Here is a 21,334-nt window from a genome sequence, read left to right on the forward strand (position 1 = left end):
ACGATTGGTCGGTAGCGAAGTATGGAGGGGGACCGCGGTGACGAGGTGAAAGACCGGTGGCGCGCGCAAGTGGCGCCGCGCGCGCTCGCTCAATCAGTTGTGGGGTGTCCACCGGCCAGGTGAGAAAGTTGATATTATTACTTGTATTCGCGCGTCTTTCGTCGCGATTCGCGCCGCTGCTGTGTACGGCGTCTGTCCGCGGTCGCCATCACTCGCATCTGCAGTTTGCCGTCTGATCTCCTTCCACGAGGAAAGAGTAGAGCGCGGTACGCGTGTACACAGGGTGAGCCTCGAAGCAGCACCTCGCTGTGTCTCCTTTCTTCCCTGCGGCATCGAATGAGAGCGAAAGAGACCGAACGCGACCGACGATCGTTCGCAGTGCGGCCTGTGCGGCGCGACGAAGAGGGGAGGGCGCTTCCCCGTCCCGCGCGTGGGTGTGCGTGCCCGAGTGATAGATACACAGTTGTCGGGTGACAGAAGCGCAGAGGGCGAGGATAACCCAAATAAGGAAGGTGCGCCCTTTACTCGTTACCTTCTCGATCGGGAGTGCACGAGTGCGAGAGGGAGTGTGAGAGATAGCGAAAACGTGACATTACGCGGCAAATGACAGCGAAGAGGTGAGGATCAATGTGCCGTGATGGCTGAGGAGGAGCTGCTGGTCACCCTGTGCCGCGGCGACTCCGGCTCCGGCGGCTCTTTCGGCTTCTCGTTGCTCGGCGCCTCGGCGTCGGCGGGCCTGCCGGCCGCCCACGTCATCTACGATATCGTCGAAAACTCACCGGCGGCCAGGAGCGGCAAGGTGAGTTCTACATCAGGACGACATAGAGTCGAGCTTATCCGTCGTAAGGACGAATTTCGCGTATCTGTGCCACAGGAAATTGATCCTTACAGATAAAACGATTCTCGTACAATCGATTTTTGCGCATGATACGGTTTTTACAAATAAACGAAACAGTAATTTTTTTTTCGTACGAGTGTCCCTGGCATAGCTACGACGAGGAATCTGACAGCTACGATGGGAAACTGATTTTTAAGAATAAAGGAACGCGACGATTAACAATTTTTCGTATGCTTGCAACATTGAAAATTAAACCATGAAATGGACAATTTAATAAAATCATTTTCGTGTACACCTAGTTTGAGAAATTGATACTTGCGAATCAATATACGCGAGATGTTACAATTCTCGCAAGATTGATTTTCGCTGCTTGTAGAGTGGGAAATTAATCTTTATAAATAAAAGAGAGAGAGAGAGAGAGAGAGCGATTAACAATATAAGATTTTTCATGGCCGCGATATAGGTGATTGATTGTTATAAATAAACGCTACAATTGTTTTAAAGTCGATATTTGCGTGCTGTGTCTGCCACGGAGATTGATTTTTCTTCGATGGGTATTGAAATGAGTAAATTAAAGAAATGAGATTCTCGCATAAGCGTTATTTTACATACAAGTTCCACAATACTGATTCGAAGAAAAAGATTGCGTTTTACTGCCTGGAAATGGATTAAGACAATGTAAACGTGTCCTTAGAATACATTAAATATTGCAGATTATAGCTGTTTTTTTTTTAACGAATTGTGCTTTTGTAAAGAGAAAGAATGAAATTCAGCACTTCAAGAAGGCTCTTCTCAACGTTCTTTAAAGAACACTCGACATACATAACTAAGAATTGATAATCCTAAGTATACTTAAACGCTTTTATGATACTCTAAGTAAAAATAAGAAATGTGTTATTTCTGACGAAATTGATAATTAATTAGAAAAAGATATTATTTTTTCTTATATGCTGTTATCTTTAATGTTATAAATATAAATTTATAATTGCAAATTAACAATACAATTAACTTTTGTTAATACAAATTAAATTATTTAAATATAAAGTTCAGTAAATTGGTAACATCAAATAGCGATTTTAGAAATTCAATCACAAGTTTTAAATCAACAAAAATTTCGAAATATGTGACTGACAACTAAATTTTAAGTTTTAATAAAAAATGAGTTTGTTTATCTCTACTCATATATCAATATTTCATATTTGTCATTATCCGTGATAAAGGCAAAAGAAAGAAATGTCAGATAACCCGAAGACGTAATCAAGATGCTTTTTGCTGTCATAAATAAATGATTTAAACAACATTTGATATGATCAAGTAGAAAAGACTGGTTAATGCAGTTACGAAGTCGCGCAAGTCTTCAGCTAAATTTAGTTTTGACGCTGGAAACGAAGAAAAAAATTACGAAGACAAGATATGTGATGTAAAAGCGAGAGTGCACCAGCTGCATTCTTTCTGCATAGCGGCACAGTTTTGCGAATAATATATTTAATAACTCGTTAGAAATTTCACGAGAAAACTTTGGATATCTAATTATATAGAAAATCTTGAGATAATTGAGGCTAATCCTGGATAGTGAATGAAAATTAATTGTTGCTTAATAAATTTTTAAAATATAAATATAATCTGAACAATTTGATATCATAATTTGACTTTGTATTTACTTTAAACAATATTGCACCATAGAAGAATAATCTTGCCCTGCTTTACGTTTTTCAATCAGCTGACTTCTTAATAAAGAGAGTTGCTTTTGACGATCATTAATCGCTCCGAGAAAGATGTTGAGCCTCCTGAGATCATTGGAAATCACATCCGTGCGAATGCCGGGGTATGGGCAGCTGGTCCAAACTGGTCCGTCGTCCCAGAGCAGATCCAGCCCCCCGATCCTGGTCTCGTGTCCGCTGAAGCGACCCTCCAAACAAGATTATCGATTTATTTATACGAAATGTCTTTCAAAATTTAAAACTATTATATAATAATGATTTTATTTAAAAATGTCTTAAGAGCATAATAAAAATATAAAAATATAAATATATGAATATATTCATAAATATATCAATATAAATAAGTATATGAATAAAAAATTATATAAAATAATTATAAATATATATAATATATATAAAGAATTTATTTAATTGCTGGTACTTCGAAGTCGAGAACATTGAGGACGTCGTCGACCAGGTCGGATTTCAAACGTTGATCCTCGTTGTCAGTACCTGTTAAGGCTGGAGATGCGTTGATTTCCAAAAGCCAAGGTCGGAGATCATCGCTGAGCAGTATATCGTAACCATAGAGCTCAAAACAGTTGCGATCCTGCATCATAGCCGGTTGTACTGCCAGTAGACTCGCCATTATCACGCCTGAAATAAGCACAGATATAATATATATAAACATCTCACACACACACACAAATTCATATACACAATAAGATAATCGTAAAGTGATAAGATTATTTGTAAAATACATAACGGTAATTTGATAATTTTATAAATACCCGCAATACGTTGCATCAAATTTTCAACCACTTCCACCTCGTAATAAGTTATCAAATAATCCCTAAGCTTATTCAATGCCCATTTGCAGTTCCATTCCCCGGTCTCGCCTTTTATCGAAGAGATACCCTCGGCATTCTGACTTGCTTTCAGCTGTATTGCCGTATTTGTCAAGTGCACTCTGGTGTCGTCAATGTTTTCCAGATCAAACAATTGGCCACACAAACGGGCAAAACCTTCCCTGGCCAGCCACACTTTCAAAGGATGAAATGATGTCACCAATACGTAAATGCGTAGATCGAACTTTCGCCCTGAAAGCAGGGATTTAAATTTCATTGTAAAATAGAGATGATGATATTAGATGGATTCAAGGTATATAGAATTAGTTCATGATTTTATTGTTTTAAAAACTAACATCAGTTAACAATTAATAAACACAAGTCATAAAATTTAAGTGTGTATTTACACGAGCGCACACTTTAATTTCTCAACTATATGTATATAACTTATATTATAATTAAATATATAATGTTATAATTTACGTTATTATTTATTGTATAATATTAATATAATAAAATTTAATTAATAATGTATATATATTTAATATGATATTATTAAATGTATCAAAAAATATGAATATATTCGATTTGTTTACAAGTTTTAATTAATATATTTTGATGACTAATTGTATAGATCCTAAAGATAAAGAATCTGAAATTTAACCTGCAACGAGATAAGGATTATCTATGTATTTTTGAACGACATAAATCTCAGTTGGAATTCCTGATGATTGCTGCGATTTGGCCTCTCTGCTTTTCCACTCTACAAGATCCTTCAGCTTCCTGAATAGAAAAATACCTTTGCCTCGCGATCTTGCTACTGGTTTGACAATCCACGTGGCTCCTTGTTGCCTACGATTTAGCATATTTAGCATCTTATTAAGTCTAATTCCATAATTTTAGCGCTACATGACTATATACTGAGATCGTATTTTTATTTCCAAAAAATATTTGTTGTCATATTTTTATTTGAATACGATGAATATAAAATGTATTGTATGAACCAGAATTCTTACAGAGAAATGCATAATATAATAAGATATAATAAAACTACCAAAATATATTATTTTGTGTGTATGTGTGTTTTGTGTATGTGTATGGGCGCGCGTGCATATACAAATGTAAAAAATTTAAAAGTTTACTGTAGAAATTGTGCAAATATATAACTTTTATAATATTTTGAATAAATATATTTTTTTAAGCCACGGTTCTTTTAAAAAGTTTTTTGCATGTAATGTAATCTATAACTTCAAAAATTTTCAAGATATCAATATCACATATCGATATTTGCTTCTTGATATTTTTCTCTATGAACTTGTGATAAAATATAATACTTAGATAACGATAAAATCATAAAAGTTAGGATAGTAATGAACTTAATTTATTACAGAAAGGAATATAAAATTAAAATGATATATCCAATTAATGTCATCTTCTTAATTAATAACAAATCTTTAATTAATAATAAATAATTTTACTTATGATATTCTTCGACGAACATCCGATAGTCGCTAGGCAGCTCGAAGGTCACAGGCATAGCATCACTGATGCGAGCCTCAGCAATTTTTCCAGCCCTTATGAGGGCTTTCCTATAGCGCTTGAGATTGCGGTATAGGTAATTCTTTCGCGTGAGCTCATAGTGATTACGGAAGTGCGGCACCCGCTGGTAAGGGCGCAGCTTCTTCCGGTCCCCGTCCAACGCCTGTCGCAGCACATCCCCCGTGTCGCACCACCACAAATGCCAACTAGAATCTTCGGGATCGACTATCTCAAGAAAGAAAGATACAACGATTTAATTACTTCCATTAAAAATTTGGCACCCTCCACTACAAAATTTTAAACTTTTAAAACAATAAATTGAGAAATAAAATATTTCAGAAATATACAAGATATTTATAATTCAGAAGATATTTGACATTAAGCTTTAGTATTGTATTTACTTTTTCATCACTTTGCTTGTATGTAAATATGATAATTATGTCAGTATATTAATTTATAATTATTCACTATTTCCAACTATCTACATTCTATTTACAGTCTATTTACAGTATCTTAAAACTTATAACATTTAATTAATTAATTTCAATTCTAATTCTTGTAGTAGTATAGATATTATATTACTGTATCAATTAATGAGATTTATAATGCTTTCTTTAATGATGAGAGTGCTGTATCTTTCTCCATCTGTATGTATGTGTATTTTTTAATGGTAATTTTTTATTTTGAAAATTCCGTAATATATCATAATCCCGTAACTTGACAAAATTACCTGAATCCAACCTCTTGCCAACATCACCTCAACTTGTGTGGAGGGAAAATCACATCGGAATTTGACAACTTTATCTTCAGAGTTCTGCTTTTTTTTTAAGTTATAAAGTTTTTTTTCTGCACCAGATAATTTGGTCATTTCTATCTTTAAAGGGGTAATCCGCGAATTCTCCAATGTCTTTTGTGTGTTATTCATGGTTTATCAAGATAATTGAATTATTCAGACATATTGAAGATATAATTCGCATTTGTTAGTTTATATAGTGTATTTTGAGATATTCAACTTTTCTTTGTTCTCCTTTGAGTCTCTTGTGATTTGAATTTTTATTTTTATTAATATTAGAGTTAATTTAAAAAATATCAATTTTGTAATATTTTGTAATATGTGGGACTTTGTTTCAGGAATGAATTTTGTATAAAAAATAAATTTAAATAAAAATTTTATAAAGAGTATACATTCTATTTAATTTTATTACAAAGTTACAGCAAATTGGATTTTCTGACAATCTAATTATAAAAAATACGACGAACACATGGATGTATGAAGAATAAGATCAATGACAAGGTTATAGAAGATTTGTATTGATATATAAACATTCATTTTGAATATTTCTATGATGATAATAATTAAATACAGTTCAAAGAAGAAAATTTATTATAAATTGAAAGCAAAATCAAATAGGATATGTTATAAATTCGCGTAATTTTTTTCCAAATGCTAAATTTATTCTTGGAGGATATTAGGATCCCAACATAATGAAATATTCTGTGCATTGCGATCCCATCGATATATATAATAATTATTTACACAAGTCAAAGTGCATCGTGCGCATTAGAGGACGGATTAGAGGACAGCGGGAGGAAAAGTCAATGTCATTGCGGGTCCAAAAATATAATTGGCTACTGGCCGAAATCTTCACGTTCCGATTCGCATTCAATCAGTCGCATTTTGTCGTTTACGAGTTGTCGATGCTTTTTTAATGTGAATAAAGAATTTGGAATCTTAACATATATCTAAAGATATCTAAACGTGTATCGAATGCCCAAACTCACGTCCTGCCTGTCGTGCTGTTTGCGGCCTTTTGAGTTCCTTCTGAGACGTTCTGGAAGGAGTAGATATGATTACGTTGAGTACATGGCACTCTGTCAGGTGAATCTCATAACTCTGTGTGAAAATTTATCCAAATAATTATGTAACGTAAGAAATGTGATATTAAGATAACAAAACAATTGACAGTGTGTTTGGAAAAGATTGTTATTTGGTTTTGTTGTCACTGTATGTTATTTTATTATTAGTACTATTGTATGTATGTATCTTTAGTATTTTTTGAATTAAAAAATTTATATGTTACATATATGTTAACATATAACATTAATTTATCTTTGAAAAGTTTAAATATCTTTAAATTAAATATTATAAAAGCTATATACATATTATTGAAAATTGATCATTATATTTAATTTCACAGAAGAATTGTTGCATTTCTCTTCTGTAACATAAAATATCTTTATTCATAGAGATTGAACAAATATCATACTGTTAAAGCAACTAGTGTAGATAAACTAGTATCCTTTCATTGAACTTTTCTTGCCTTCAATATAATTTCGTAATAGGACTTGCTTTCAGGCTTTCACACTGCGGCAATCGTGTATGTTTTCAATCGGTCATACGTTTGACAATATATCAATGTGCATAGATAAATGTTCACGAATTATTAATAATAATAATATTATTAGATAATTGTTAGAAATATAATTTAATTACTATAGAAACTTGATTGACATATATGTATATAAAAAATATATACGTATGTGTATGCGCGCGTGCATATGAACATATGTGTTGAAATATGAATATGTATATTTTTTATGAAGATGATTTCTGCTTGATTTTTTTGCAGGTCGAAGCTGGTGATGTCATACTTAGGGTGAACGAAGTTGATGTCAATCGATTTAGTACGAAAGAAGGTAAAAATATTAGATTTATTAAATATACCTACTTTTAATCTTTAAATATCGAAATTTGTCAAATTTAAATTCAATTGCTGTTTTAATATCATTTTTTAATGTCATTTTTTCGCAATTATATGAGTTCAAGTGTAGAAGCTAATATTAAAAGAAATATTTATATACCTACTTTTTTATGTATACTAAGGATTATAAAAATCTTTAATATTTAAAAAAATGTTAAAAAATATACTACATTAAATAAAATGTATAAATGATAAAAACAAAATAATTACGATTTTTTTCGTTTTTAAATTGAAATCGATTTTCTTTTTATATTTTGTATTTTGTCATTTATCATAAATTAAATGTCACTTAAGGCAATGTGATTCAACATGTAACGTAATTCAAACTACGATGGATTAATTAAAATTTCGATTCTATTAATTTAACTATGACTATTGAAATCGAACTTGATAATACTTCAGAGAACAGAATTTGTAAGATAATTTATTTTGATTATACAATGACAATAATTAAAAATTATATAAAATTTTTATTAAATTATATATGCGTATAAATTCCAAATTATTTTTATTAGTTTGAAGTTATATATGAATAATATTTTCTTCTATATTTCACAGAAATTAATACCTCGATTAATACAACATTTTAGAATCATAGAAACTGTTATTTATTTATTTATTGAAGAAGTAAAAGGTTATAGTAATATAGCAAAACAATTTAGTTTGTTTAAAAAAAAACGAAAGAAAAGCTCGGATAAAAAAAGAATGAAGAAAATATAAATTCTGATTTTAAAGTTAATTATTTTAAAATTAATTTGTTTATTATTGATTTATTGTAGTACTGAAATGTCTCCGACTGTCTTCAGATCCCGTTACTCTAAAGCTGCGAAGGGGTAAGTGAGATTTCTTAGAAATGCACGATCAATTTTCATAAACTTATATATTTTAATCTTTTATATAAATTTTATGATTTTTTAAAATATATATCAAATATATTCAAACGCCTTTTATACCATAAAATGCAAATTGATTATGTATTCACGAGGCTGCTGAACTCTTGCGATTGTAAGCGATCTAATGATAGATCACTGTCTGAACACATTCTTGAACCTGAACATTATAATAATAATAGAATTAATACGCTGTAATAACCATCGCGGCTAACACGATAAACAGAAAAAATTACGCACTTACCCCACGGAAAGGGATGGCCGATGACCAAGGACTCGTGATTATTCGCACGAGCGACTTTCAAACGATGCACAAGAGTGACAAACGATTTTCTGTCAGACGATCACATTGATCTCCCTAGAGACACTTTTATGTTTTTTGTTTGCCATTGTCAGGACGTTTTTATTATTGTACATTATTTAATATTATTAGTTTTAATTAACGAGTAGATGAATTTATTATAATCTGTTAATTTTAATCTTTCCTGATAATAACATAATTTAACGATATAAATATTGTCGGACAGTTCCACTAATCCCTTATGTTTACATCAAAGTAATGTTTTTGGCATGTTAATCTTTAAACGATATTGTTTAAGTAATATCAAATAAATTCTAATAGAATTTTGTTTTAAGTTCCAATTCTACAATTATATAATTGCAAAATTTCGTTGAAATTTTTGCTGGAGACAATTTAAAACAACTAAATAAGCTAAAAAACATTACAAAAACGTTTATATTAAATAAACGTGATTTGATAACAAATATATTCAAGGCAATATTTTATGTATAATGACAATAAAATAACATAATTCGGAAGGCATATAAAAATAAAAAATTTTAACGTTAAAAAGCAAAAATTACGCAGATCCTGCTGTAAAGGCTCACGTTCGCCGCCTTCTTTCTCCCGGACAACCTGCGAAGGATGAGGTCACAGAATGTTCAAAAGATGTCTTGGCGAACAACCCCAAGAACATCGTTGCTTCCGGCAATGTAGAGAAGAAGGAGCTCAAGAAGACGTCAGTCACACCAGAAATGTCCGCAAATTCGCCAACACTGACACCGACGCCTGCAACAACAACGAGGAGCAATGGCTCGTGCAGCGATGCCTCTCTCTCATCGGAATTAGAGGCTCTCTTGCCACCCGTGGACCATTTTAAAGAAGAGGAACGGACTCAATGGGAGCCCCTGTCCGCTGACAAATTCTCACGACAGAAAAACACACCTCGGTACAAATTGCAATAAAGATTAAAAGTTTTAATCATCCATTCCGTTGCATACTCGATATTTATTCGAGCATAATCACATTCTCATATCAATTTTTATCAGTTAAAAATAATTGTGCGCGCAATTATATTTTTTTTATACATATGTACGCTTGACTAAATGACAAGCATTGAGAAAACAATGCAACGAAGATATAGAAAAAAGCATACAGAAGTATGAGATCCAACAATATGAAAAAATAAGGATTTGACTTAATTTTTCTTTCTTTTTTAAATTACAATTAATATTTCTCTCTCTCTCTCTCTCTCTCTCTCTCTCTCTCTCTCTCTACTTCTTCACTTATCTGTGAATTTTGATGAATAATGAATCATTATAATAATGTTTTTATTAATATTTCGTATTAATGATAAAATTTAATATTTATCAGGTTCGAAGCGTACATGATGACCGGCGACCTGATGCTAAATCTCTCCCGCACACAACAGAGCAGCAATCTACTGCCTAAGCAACATCAGCAGCGAAAAGTGGACTCCCTTAGGTACAATCCCAATCATCAGCACACCACTACCACTATCACTACCACTAGTGCCCATCACAATCACAATCATCACCACCACCATCATCATCATCATCATCACCATCATCATAACTCGGTACCCAGCAGTCCCAATGAGACCCAACTGGCACATCAGCATCATCACCATCGAGGAACGGTCTACAAAGCTTCCAGCTCGGCCAGTACCTCACCCGTAGGCGCTGCTAGACGCGACGGAGTGCAAAGCACTTCGGGAGCCCTAGTCCAAGTCGATCCGGGCAAGAATACTCCTTCAAGCTTCGGTTTCGTACGTACTTCGCGGTCGGAGGATCACCTGCAGTTTCAAAAAGATCCTTCAATGAGCGCCGTGGATATTGATATCGATGACGATGTCACTTCAAGTTTGAATACATTGTTGGATCCGCGGCCAGAAGGCCTAATGCCAAATGAGCGAATTGTCTGGACTTACAATGCACCTGTTAGCTCACCAGCCGTTTCCTGCTGCCAAAACGGCGGTTCCTCATCTTCGTCTTCGTCCTCATCATCCTCTTCGACGAGCCCTCAGCGTTCTCTGTCCCCTGCTTCTCCTACCTCCGTCTCGTCCTCCGTTATGTCCTCCAACTCTGGTTCCCGTAGGTTCCCTCCGGCCCAAACTGTTCCCGGGGTTTCCAGCGCCCCGGGAGGTCATCTCCCTGCTAACGGCGATTTCAGCCAGTCGGAGGCCATCAGCAACATGTCCAGTCCAGATTACAATGATGAAGAAACAATGGATATTCTCAGCGCGAGGGATATTATGATGGTAAGCGATCCCAGCGATAGCGATTCGACCATTCTGGCGAGCGAACCGCCTCAGAGAAGACTGAAGGCTAATCCTCAGGACACTGGAGACCATAGAATAGTGATTCAAGTCAAAGGGCCTGATAAAGACACTCCAAGAAACACGAGTCCTAGACAGGCGAGGAGAAGAGGAAATCCCATTGGCGAACTGATGTCACCTGCTACATCCCAAAATTTGCAGAGAAATCAATCTGGGATTCCTGGGATCCCGAGCGTTCCTGGAATCATTGCGGGATCTGTAACACCTGAATGTGTAGGTTATCAGGTAATTTTAAATTTTATTTAGAACTAATTATATTATTATTGGTTCTGTTAGAGCAGTACAAATTTTATAAAATACAATGCAATAATAATATATATAATAAAATTAAATTTTATAATAATTTAATTAGAAAATGAACTTTTTTGGGGGGAATTATTTCCAAAGAATACAATTTATACAAGAATAGATTTAAAAACAAAATAAATTACAGTTAAGTTTTTTATTGGATTGCATTTAATATTTTCAGTTATTGATTTTAAATTAAAATAAAATAAGTTTTACTAATTTCTAATTTATTACTATTGTATAATAATTCTATTATCATATTACTTATTTTACTAATTTTCGATTTTAGGAACTAAAAGAAAGCGAAGATGAGAGGGAGGCTCTGATTGCTGGAATGTACGATGAACAGAAGGGACATGGAAGTAGCGCGTCGCCGCCTCAGTCAGCGGATGAAGAAAGCGATATCGAAAGTTTACACAGTTTCCATTATAGCCCGAAAGCGGTAGATTTGCCCTCTGCAATCCGATTGGCCAAACGTCTCTATTCTTTAGATGGCTTCAAAAAGTCTGATGTTTCTAGACATCTAAGCAAAAAGTAAGTTTTCTCTATTTTCCTGATTGAATCTTTTAAAACTTTTTAGAATTTTTTATTTTTTTTTTCTCGAAACAATTCAAACTAAAAGTTAGAAAACTTTTAAAAGAACTCATCATTAATTGCTGTACATAAAAGTATGAAAAGTTCAAGAAGTATCAATTTTATAAATATGTTATTGTATATATATTGTGTTTGTAGCAACGACTTTAGCAAAGCTGTGGCGGAGGAGTATCTGCGCTACTTCAACTTTGAACGAGATACACTGGACATGGCTCTTAGAAAATTTCTCGCTCAATTTTGTCTAACGGGAGAGACTCAAGAAAGAGAGAGAGTCTTAGTACATTTTTCCAAAAGATATTTGGATTGCAATCCCGGTAGTTTTAATTCTCAAGGTAAGTGCACTTTAGAATATGTATTATTAGTTGCGTATGTCGTTATGTGTGTCTTTTCTCCTCTACCCGGAACATGTCGAGAAACGCATTTTGGACTAATGATTTTTGGATCGAATTTTATATATTTTTTTTGGCAAAAATTTAATTTACGTTCGGTTAACCCTCTACCCTGCATACCCGATTACATGGAACACCCCGTCATAATGACCACTATTTCAGAAAAACACGAGTTTCATTCATTTTTCCACTGGTGTAAATGTAAACCTCAGCGATCATAATGACCGATATTCCGGGCAGAGAGTTAATTAATATATTTTTTCCTTGTATGTACATAAGTTAAATTTATTCAATAATATTTGTGTTTAGATGCGGTTCACACACTGACTTGCGCGATAATGCTGCTTAATACAGACTTGCACGGTCAGAATATCGGCAGAAAGATGTCATGTTCAGAGTTCATTGAGAATCTATCGGAGCTCAACGATGGTGACAACTTTCCACGTGAAGTGCTGAAGCAACTTTACAACGCCATTAAATCCTTTCCCCTCGAATGGGCAATGTAAGCAAGCGTGACAATTATAAAATTATCTTCTGTAGAATAATAATTAAATTCTTTACAATTAGTGTTAATAGTTTCTTATAGTTTAGTATAAAAATTGAAATGTATCAGTCTCTTTCAGAATAATAATTAAACTCTTAGGTTTAAATGCTTTTCAAGCAAATTCAGTTTTATATTCTGTTTAGGGATGAAGAAGGGGACGAAGCGACAAACCAAGCAATTCAGCAAGGCGACGGTACGGCGGCGATTGCCGGTACCGGAAATCCGTTTCTCGATGTGCCAAATATTACGGGCGCTACGGAGTTCAAAAAGGGATATGTTATGCGTAAATGCTGTTATGACTCCAATGGCAAAAAAAGTATGTACTCCTATATTACCTCTTATAACAAAATATTTTTTTTTAACAGCAATGTTTATCTTACATCATGTAATCTCATATATTATATCTTTCTTATATATCTCTTATCTTATTATCTTTTATAAAATGTTACATAGCTCCGTTCGGCAAACGTGGATGGAAAATGTACTATTGTACATTGCGTGAGCTTGTGCTATACTTGCACAAGGATGAGCACGGTTTCCGTAACGATAGTTTGCACAATGCTATACGTATTCACCATGCGTTGGCTACCAAGGCGACTGATTACACAAAGAAACAGCATGTTTTTCGATTACAGACTGCCGACCAAGCTGAATATCTCTTTCAGACAAGGTTGGCATTTTGGTATTCTTTGTTAAGTTTAGAAAATTTCTATTTAAAATGGAAAGAGTTATGATAAAAATTTTAATGATTTCGACTTAAACTGAATTTGAAATTGATTGAATTGTGAACGTTCGATTATAATTTATAATTAAAATTATAATTTTCATAGTTATAATTATGATTATTGCATAATTTGCGAGTGTAATTTAATTTCAATTTCAGTTAACTTTCAATTTTAATTGTTTGTAAGATGATTATGTAATATATCAATATATTTACAGTGATTCAAAGGAGCTGCAATCATGGATCGATACCATCAATTTTGTGTGCGCCAGCTTTTCGTGTCAGCCTCTCGCAGGCGCCGTTGGGTCTCAGCGCAAGTTCCAGCGTCCATTGTTGCCATGTAGCCATACTAAATTAAATTCTGTAAGTATGCCATGAAATATTGCATTCTTTAAATTTTTCTTAACAATTGTTTAGATTAAGGTGTGATTTATGGCTTATTCGCGCGTCTACATACAGGATTTTTAAAGTTTGCTAATTAACAATAATTTTAAATCAGGTATAACTCTTCAGAAGAATTATATTACAATAAAGATCTTTCATAAAAATTAATAGTTTAATTTGAATTTAATTAAAAATAAACATTTTAAAAATGGAAGTGATTTTAACATCTTGAAAATATGATTAAAATTTTTGTTTTGTTTATTGACTTCCTTATTGGTCTCTTGGAATTAAATTTCAAAAACCTATGAAATTTATTTTTCGAAAAAATAATTAGTTAAGATGATTTCAAGTGATCATGATATGCAGATCATATTGTATAACAAATACTTGTAACATCTAGAAAATTTAAATTAAACTGAAATATCTGGAGATGTTAGAATTATAAAAATATTTCTTTATTTGTTTAGTTAAAGGAAATAAAGAAAGAAAATTAAATTAATTAATAGAGAGAACAGTTACGGGACCATGAAGATAGGGTCAACAGGCTAGAAACGGAATTGGACGAACATAGACGACATCCTCCGGAAAGAGGGGCTAAAGCTCTTACTGTACAAAATTATAAGGAAAAAGACGCATATTTGCATCACGAGGTAACTTTTAAGTTAATGATATGTTTAGTAAAACATATCGTTAATATAGAAATTTTTTTATTCAAATTTACTAAGAATTTTAAAAAATTTTAAATAATTTTATTAATTGAGAGAATTAATGTTTTTCTATCTCAGTCCACAATTTTTACGTTTTGTGTAGATAATTAAAATTCGAAAATCTAAAGTCTGTAAACAAAAAAATGATTGATCGATTTATAAATAACAAAAATATTTTCTATTAACACAAAATTACAATTTTAAAAATTTTAAATTTTTCTTATAAAAAATTTATATTTATTTTATTTTATTATAACTATAATTTTATTTCTCTATTGCCTCTCTTCCTCAATTCCCTCCTTTGCGCGCGCGCGCGCGCGCGCGCATATGCATACATATACTTTTTAATAGTCAATCAAAAGATAATTGAAAATATATAATATTTCATATTTCAAAAGCAAATGTAACTTTCACATATTTCCGAAATGATTAGACTGATAAAGAAAATTGTAATTATTATAATGATCTTTTCTCTACTATGTAATCCTTGACAAATTTTTCTTTAACTTTTATTTGAAGATATTAAAACTGTTAATTCTCATTTGTTCGTCTAAAAATAATATAACAGTAATGACAATAATCTGATAATTGAAAAAGTAGAGAATTTATTTCAATTATTTACATATTTGGTGCCTTCAATTTATTGAATGAATATAAATTTCTTATTTGAAATTATCCTATTGAAAAACTCAATTTTTTTTTTTTTTTTTTTTTGTTAAAAAAGGATATGTATTTCCTTTTCTATTCCATTTAAAATTACCCTTTCACTTCATCATACTCTACAGAGCAACCCTCGTTCCAGCTGAAGCGGTATAAAACATATGCCTATCTTCTTCGTTCCCGACTGGCGTTCAGTGAGATGGAATCATCGCTAGTTGAGAGCAGTATTGGCGAGGTAGACGAGAGCATGCCACTCGGACCTCCTGGAGCCGTAGGAAACGCGGAAGGAGCTCTGGTACCACCGCCGGTCCCCGAACGACCAGCCGCAACTAATAGGTACAGTTACCGGACCGCCATTTACAGCGGCGGTAGCCGCAATCTGCTGAACGGTGGCAATCAGGACTATAATGCGGTTGGTGGTGACGTTGGTTGACGCAATGCTTATGGCCTATGCGGGCTAGTTTGACCCCGGTGCTGGTGCTGGTGCTGGTGATGTTGATGTTGACGATAAAGACACGAGTGACGCAAACTAACGATATACTCGGCAGCGTATCACACACACTTCAATGGTGTTATTAAGTGTTATAACGTACAATCGAGCGCAAAAATACTGTCCTGTTTTGGTGTTGTAAGATTGAACTGCAACTGCATCGAACTTCTTCCCTTTCCTCAGTTGACCGACCAGCTGAAGGAGAAGATACAGCGAAACTTATAGAGAGAGGAGCTCAATGCAAGTGCAGTTCTATTCGCTACACCAGATAGTATTTTGCCGTTTGCTGTACATCTTATTCAGTGGCGCAACTATTTGATCATATTATAAGTATGTCGAAAATATTACAACCAAAAAGATAATTTTTCATATAAAAGTTTAGCAAAAAAATTTATTTTTTAAATTTTGTTAAAATTATTTTAATTAATAGTAGTAACGCCACTGACTCTGTTATACTTTTGTCATGTCTTCTAATTGCGGTAGCGATTTTAGCTCTTGTTGAATCTATTTATTTATTCCTTCAGACCTGACTTCTTATCTATTTAATTTTAAAAGTTAACTTTGTGTAAAATTAGATAAATATATATAAAATTCACTATAAGGCAGCACATTTAAAATAAAATATCAAAGGAAACAGTATATACATATAGTATGTTGACAGGGATGACATGCCTAAAAGATGCTGTGTATAACTAAAATTGAATTTAAATGATTCTTGAAAATATATGTTTATTATAATCAGGTCCGAAAAAGTTAGTTTTTATTTTATTTTATGTATAAAAATTCATGTATTCTATTTCGACTGCTGATAATATTTTTATTCTTAGACATTTTTCTTTTACTCTATTTTAACTTTTAAATTTGACAGTTTTATTACTGGTATAATCTGACATATTTTATACAATTGAATAGTCTTCATACTTAAAAGAATCTTCTTTTATTTCCTCTGATTTTTTCTTCTTCTATAATAGAAAATAAATGTCATTTTGCTCTTCTAGAAATTCTATTTTATTATTGAAGCGTGTAAAGAAATACTTAATTATGGAAATAACATATTATGCTGTTTCACCATATTGTTAGTTTGCGCATAAATATTAAATATGCAAATTTAAAAATATATAAAAGTTGAGAGGCTGTTATATAAGACTGGATAGCAAATTTTCACGTTTTAACGTGCTGAATAGAAAGTTGAAGAAAATGTGTCAATCAATTTATGACTGCAAAGAAAAATATTTACAAATTTGTTATTTTGTTAATGGTTTGACACAAATATTAAATTTATATATTTTTTATTTATATAACTTTACACTCGTGAAATTTTTTATGCTTTTTGTATTATATGCAATTAATAATACTTTTGTTGCTTTTAGTAATATCTTGTTAAGTTTTTTATACATATCAAATTTTTTTCTTTTAATTTTTCTTTCAAATGTTAATTAGGAAATTTATATTACATAAAAAATAGATGTAAAATTAAGCATGCCATATTTTTTATTTAAACAGAATAAATTATATTATGTGTAAATATATTTTTTATTGATATTAATTATATGAAATGTATATTTTATATTTAAAGATAAATTACTCTCTCCTTTCTCTTCCGCTCTATCTCTTGCCTTTCTCCTATATTCCTTTTTCTTTTCCTCTCTCTTTCTTTTCTCCCTTTTCTCTAATCTTTATATGTATAATAATAAAATTGTTATATCTTTAGTCTTAATAATTAATTAAATGTTTGTTTAACGTCATATACGTATATATGTTTAACATTTATTATGACAAATAAAAATTCTTGCATCAAAATTATGCATATAAAATTTTTTTATATATTTATATTAAATATGTAATACTAATTTGATTTCAATGTAATTAAAATGTTTGTCTTTCTGGTTTTTATAATAAAACTATTTCGAATAATTAAATTTTACAATTTGTGTTTCATTATTTTATTTTAAATATTTGCAACACATTTAATTTGTTGCAACAAAGTTGAATTTTAGTTAAATATAAATTTGGATGTGAATACAATTAATATTTCAAAATTAGACAATTATAATAAAAATGTTTTTATTATAATTTAGATCACTACTAATAAACGAAATTAATAATGATTAAGAAAATAGATAACAATAAAATTATAATCATTTTTTAATTTCTATAAATTATAGTGATTTATATATAATACCGTACACAATATATATACATACATTTATACATATACACATGTATGCCCAATTGGAATTGTCGGAGGGTGAATTCACCTCCCCGGGGGATGGGGCTTCTGGTGCGGGATGTCAGGTCTGATCCTTCTCAGTTGCCTCCGAACTTTTCTAGCAGTCGACACCGTCAGCAAAGTGCACTGTAATTTTTACGTCTTGTCACAGGCAAAAATTCAGCACAATCTCGATCGCAGCCAACAAATTCTGCACAAAACTGAGAAAATCTGGTTCCGAAACGTTGGAGATATTAAGAACAGCTTATGGTAGGACGCTGCGTTGTCTTCAGAATTTGATCGCGTAACATTGCTCAAGACTATGCTGCATTTTCGCCCGTGATAAGACACAAAAATTACAACGCACTTTGTTGACGGTATCGACTGCTAGAAAGATTCGGAAGCAACTGAGAAGGGTCAGACTGTATACGTGACATCCCGCACCAGAGGCTCCGTCCAATGGATTCACCCTCCGATAATTCTAATTGAACCGCCAAAAATAGTCTCATTACTTTTGGGACAGACCATGTATGTATATATGCATGTATATTTATGAATGAAAAAAACATGAATATAATAAAAATTACTATATAAATAAATTATTGTTTAAGAGAAACATACGAATGTTCTAGCTGATATATGGTATGCAAAAAATGGCTCTGTATATAGATTTTAGTTATAAAATTGATTAGAAATTTGAAAAATATAAATTATTTTATTTTCAATATAATTTTATTTTTATTTTTTGGTTAAACTTTTGTTTTAATCAAACCACTTTGTGATATAAAAATTTTTTTCATATTTAATATATATATATATATATATATATATATACAAAATTTTTTCTTCCATCTTTTATTTCATTGTTTTCTTTTTCTCTTTTTTTGTTTTCTATTGCTTATAAGAATTTTTTTCTAGCTCGTCTTTTCATCTCAAAGTTTTTTAGGGAAAATTATCATTTTGTAGTTTATAGAAAACTCCTTGTACATAAAACTGTAATATATGTGGATATATAAGTAACAAATACTTATAAACTACGTAATAAAGATCGACGATCTTCAAATCTTTGCATTTCTATGAGAAATACCCAATTATTTTCTATAGCGCATGAAATAATCCTTTTTTTAACAATTATATATATTGTAATATAATAATATTATATAATAGTTATTTAAATTATTTTGTATGCATTCGCTTTTATATTGTTTTGCATGCATTATGATCTTGACAATACTATTAATTATTATACATTAGATTAATTTTGTTATAACTGGTTATACGTACTTTGTGTATTTATTTATTTATTTTTATATTCTGGTATATTGTTTTTTAAATCACTTACAGCATGTTTACATACACAACACACACACGCGAGTTAATTAATTGTAATAAATTATTTGTATATTTTTTTATGTATATATGAGATTATAAAGTTTTATCGTAAGATATAATAATAAAAATAATACGTAAGTAGAATAGTAGTATCTTATAATAATTTTATAACAATTTTGATATTTTTAATTCACAAAGATATTTACCGAAATTGAAATTAATTTTTAAAAGTTAATCTACAATTTCGGTTGAATTTTTATAAAAATTCGACAATTTTTTGTTTATAATAAATTCATATTTATTTGTTGCATGCAACAGAGTTGACCTGGCAGCAACGTAAGCAGGATCCAGCAAGGTTACATCCAGCTTTCAGAATGTTATTCAGGATATCTTCCTTGTCGTGCAAATATAATGAAATAAAGTTTGCTGTTAAAATCGAATATGAAATTAATTGAAAAATTATGATATTCAGGAAAGAATGAAGATTGTATTGGCTATATTAATCAAATTTCTTTTAATCTATTGATTAATGAAAAACATAATTTATTAGTTATATGGAATAATTATCTATTCCTATAACTCATAATATGTATTACAAATAATACAAGATTATAAGATTTTTAGCTTCAACGTTATGTTTATACTTAAGCATCTTATTAATCTTTTATATTAAATTATGAAAAATATATCCTTTATAAATTTTTTATAAATAATATATTTTTTATAAGTAAATTAAGGAAGTAAAGAAATCACATGCTTTTGAAAGATAGTAAAATCGAATTATTGCAACAAATTTTCTATATAACCATTCCCATTATGATAAATAAATGACTTATTACTGGTTAATAAAATTGTTTGTCAATTAATTCGCAAATTTACATCTACAGAAAATCTAACGAAAATGCTAATAAGCAATCTTTATTTTTTCTAATTATATATAATTTTTCAAAGCGACAGAGAAAAAATATATTATATAGCAAAGATTTAAATAAGAAAAGGATAATTAAACCTTGCCTCGCAAGATTAGGCAATCTTCTTGTTTCCTAGCAAAGATAATTGATTTGATAATAAATAAGGCTAGAATTTCTCTCCGTATTTACGCGAAATATTATTTAAGACTGACTATAGCAAAATATCGTGCACAGAAAATTAAACTATAATTGGAAAGAAATTACCAATATGCAAAAATTTGTTTCACCATAGCGATGATAATATGAATTAGTAATTTCTCATCCTATAATATAATGCATCATCAAAAATTATTACAAAATTATTCCTTATAAATATTTTATAATTGTATATGGACGAATAATAAATTTAAACCGTTAGGATGCGAAAAGAAGAGGCCAAAGAATTGCATTTATATATATTCTACTAAATATTCCGTTTCTTCCATAATTTAGCGTATATAAATATATGTATACATATTTCAGGATTTAACATTATACATATACTTATTTACACAACTTTTAATTTTGTTATATAAAAAAACTTGAAATAGCATGTTTAGTTTTATTCATTGAACAACTAAGAAATGAGTTAAAAGAAAAAATATATTTCTTTGTACAGCTTGATTTGCTGCCATTGTAAACATATATTTGTAAATATATTTTTGTTATCAATATTATTATTAATATGATCATATCCTATTATTATAATTCGAGGATGTTTATTGATCGATAATGAATTTCTGATAGAAAAATGACTGCGTTTTATATTTATGCATTATTATTATTATTATATGTACCTTTGTAAATATCATTGTGTAGATATTAAAATAAAATATCAAATAAATAA

At 31.1% G+C, this 21,334-nt stretch overlaps 2 protein-coding genes across 11 annotated transcripts; one reads left to right on the forward strand and one right to left on the reverse strand.

The window, feature by feature from the left end:
- Positions 1-31: 31 nt before the first annotated feature.
- On the forward strand, positions 32-21,242 carry LOC105452541 (PH and SEC7 domain-containing protein 2). 10 transcript variants are annotated; one of them, XM_011693737.1, is made up of 14 exons: positions 32-799; positions 7,556-7,622; positions 8,467-8,520; positions 9,446-9,806; positions 10,232-11,441; positions 11,794-12,038; positions 12,237-12,430; positions 12,797-12,989; positions 13,175-13,347; positions 13,485-13,701; positions 13,974-14,118; positions 14,646-14,789; positions 15,649-15,842; positions 19,856-21,242. In XM_011693737.1, the coding sequence occupies exons 1-14, from the start codon at positions 638-640 to the stop codon at positions 19,875-19,877; spliced, it is 3,381 nt and encodes a 1,126-aa protein (XP_011692039.1). In that variant the 5' UTR covers positions 32-637; the 3' UTR covers positions 19,878-21,242. The 10 variants fall into 10 exon arrangements, with proteins under 10 accessions (XP_011692039.1, XP_011692040.1, XP_011692041.1 ...); XM_011693738.1 differs by lacking the exon at positions 19,856-21,242 and having other exon boundaries at positions 10,232-10,342; positions 10,466-11,441; positions 15,649-16,574; XM_011693739.1 differs by lacking the exon at positions 19,856-21,242 and having other exon boundaries at positions 10,232-10,342; positions 10,469-11,441; positions 15,649-16,574.
- LOC105452542 (probable tubulin polyglutamylase TTLL9) lies at positions 2,439-6,467 on the reverse strand. The gene is made up of 6 exons (XM_011693744.1): positions 5,656-6,467; positions 4,865-5,154; positions 4,051-4,238; positions 3,330-3,638; positions 2,981-3,195; positions 2,439-2,747 (listed from the first exon to the last, which is right to left on the reverse strand). The coding sequence occupies exons 1-6, from the start codon at positions 5,848-5,850 to the stop codon at positions 2,496-2,498; spliced, it is 1,449 nt and encodes a 482-aa protein (XP_011692046.1). The 5' UTR covers positions 5,851-6,467; the 3' UTR covers positions 2,439-2,495.
- Positions 21,243-21,334: the final 92 nt, after the last annotated feature.

Source organism: Wasmannia auropunctata, unplaced genomic scaffold (assembly GCF_000956235.1).
Source record: "Wasmannia auropunctata unplaced genomic scaffold, wasmannia.A_1.0 LD336030.1, whole genome shotgun sequence".
NCBI lineage: Eukaryota > Metazoa > Arthropoda > Insecta > Hymenoptera > Formicidae > Wasmannia > Wasmannia auropunctata.